Source organism: Magnolia sinica, chromosome 11, assembly GCF_029962835.1.
Source record: "Magnolia sinica isolate HGM2019 chromosome 11, MsV1, whole genome shotgun sequence".
Taxonomy (NCBI): domain Eukaryota; kingdom Viridiplantae; phylum Streptophyta; class Magnoliopsida; order Magnoliales; family Magnoliaceae; genus Magnolia; species Magnolia sinica.
In genome coordinates, this window is record NC_080583.1 from 19,879,505 (window position 1) to 19,881,805 (window position 2,301).

The following is a 2,301-nucleotide window of genomic DNA, read 5'->3' on the forward strand; positions in this document are numbered from 1 at the left end:
TTTCAAAAAGAAAATATTTATTTTTATTACTATTATTTCTCTCTTACTGGGTTGGGTTGTTTCCCATTGCACTGACAAGGAAGAATTAGGTCCCCTTATATTGCAAACACACAATGCCCAAATACATATATGTAATATAAGATGGCCTACTAACCACAACTAGTCTGTGCGCCCACAGACACTCATTTGCTACACCCACCTAAGACAGCAGAATTTTTTATTTTATTTTATTTCTTCTTCTTCTCCTTTTCTGCTCAGATTGGTTGTTTCCCATTGCATTGACAGAGAAAAAAAGGCCCAAGATCCCTTGGAGATCTCTGGACTTCCAAATGATACAGTCATCTCCATCTGACAAAAAAAAAAAAAAACATAGGATTTTGTTGAAGAAGAAGAGGAAAAATGTCAAAATATCTCATTCTTCCCTTCTTCCCTGCAGTCCTAAAGAAAGAAAGAAAAGAAAAAAAAAAAGGGAAAAAAAAAGGATAAGCAATGATAAATCTTTGTATTGTTTTTGCTAGAAAGCAAAGGCTCAGATGACTCAACTGGTTTTGGATGGTGTCTGTAGAAACCCATATTGCTTCTGCAATGTAGATTTTGCCTGAAATATCTCATCAATTCGAACAAGAAAAAAACCCAATTAACAAAAATAAATAAATAAATAAAAGAAAAAAGAAAAAAGAAAGGATGGAAGATGAGCACCTTGAAATGTGTTGCAGAGAAGCCTATTGATAAATCCAAAACATCCTCCATCGATGTTTGCTTGTTGTTGGTGACATTTTTCTATATACATATACGGAAGGAAAAGAAAAGAAAGAAAAAAAAACCCAAAAAAAAAAAAAATCCATAATCAATGAAAAATGAAAGAAAACAGCTTTTTAAAAAAAAAAAAAAAAATGCTTCTGACGGGCTTACCTTGGAGAAGCTGAAGACATGAGAGCTGGCAGTATCATCCAATAAAGAAGGGTGTTGTTGTTGTTTTTCTCCTTCAACCCTTTCCCTTTTGCTATTCTTTTTCACCAATGCAGCTGAAGGAGAATAAGAGGCAGAACAAAAGCACCCATTTTCATCAAAGCAATCATCATCATCATGGAAATGTGGTGGGCCAGATGAAGCATCAGATACCATAGATAAATCCTCCTCCTCCTCCTCCTCTTCTTCAAAAATCCCATCATTTTTGTGTGGCAAACCAGCTTGTTTGAAAGAAAGGGAGGTGGGTTTTCTTCCAAAGGACTGGTTTTCTAAGTACATAGTCCAACCAGACTCAGACCCACTACTACATTCCAATGGAAATTCTGCCTCTTCTTCTTCTTCTTCTTCCACTCTTAGCATTCTTCAGATTGAGATTTCAAATGGGGTTTCTTTCTTTTATCTGAAATGAGGTTTCCTCTTCTTCTCTTGTTGATTGAGAGCGAGAGAGAGAGAGAGAGAGAGAGAATCCTACCCAAATCCTAACACCGCTTTTGTCTTAATTTCTTACTCTTTTTATCTTTCACTCACCACCTTATTTTCCTCACTACTCGCAAATGAATCAAAACTGCCAGTTGGTTTTGGTCATTGGAGAGAGAGACTCAACGGCTTCACATGCAATACAGCAAGGCACTGTGTACGCCCTATACAAAAACGGGCACACGTCCATTATTTCTAATCCCGTGAACAGAAAGCAGAGAGGATTGGGTGTTTGTCCTTTTTTTTCCCCCCTTACCTCGTGGGCCCCACGGCAATTGCCTTGCCATCTCCGCTGTTTGGCCCACCGGTATGAGATGACCTGGTGATCTCAGCCGTCGGTCGGACGAAAGCTGTGGTGGATGGGTTGCGTACTGCCCCATCAGGACCTAGCTAGAGATGGATGGTCCTGTCAGGATCTGTGGGGCTCACCATGATGTATATTCCTTATCCACGCCGTCCATCCATTTTGAAAGATCGTTTTTGGGGATGATTTAAAAAATAAAGTAGATTGAAAGCTCAAGTGGATCACACCACAAGAAGCCATGAGGATTGAAAGCCTACCGTTGAAAACTTCTTAGGGGCAACGGAAGTTTTGGTCCAGCTGATATTTAGGTTTTCCCTTCTTAAAGGTATATGTGACCTTGTGAACAGGTTGGATGTAAAATAAACATCCTAGTTGGGCTAGGAAGTTTTCAACGGTGGGAGTTCAATCTCCATTGCTTGCTGTGGTGGGGTCTACTTAGGCCTTCGATCTCCCTCCTTTTCCGTCTCATGCCCTAAAATGATATGCCAGAATAAATGGACATCGCGGATCAAACATACACATTACGGTGGGCCCCACGGAGTCCAGACATG

General features: G+C 39.8%; 1 protein-coding gene across 2 annotated transcripts; it reads right to left on the reverse strand.

The window, feature by feature from the left end:
- Positions 1-218: 218 nt before the first annotated feature.
- LOC131218291 (protein SOB FIVE-LIKE 5-like) lies at positions 219-1,616 on the reverse strand. Of its 2 annotated transcripts, none has more exons than XM_058212949.1 (4): positions 913-1,616; positions 700-780; positions 544-598; positions 219-430 (listed from the first exon to the last, which is right to left on the reverse strand). In XM_058212949.1, exons 1-4 carry the CDS (start codon positions 1,327-1,329, stop codon positions 339-341), a joined length of 645 nt encoding a protein of 214 aa, XP_058068932.1. In that variant the 5' UTR covers positions 1,330-1,616; the 3' UTR covers positions 219-338. The 2 variants fall into 2 exon arrangements, with proteins under 2 accessions (XP_058068932.1, XP_058068933.1); XM_058212950.1 differs by having other exon boundaries at positions 219-438; positions 913-1,614.
- Positions 1,617-2,301: the final 685 nt, after the last annotated feature.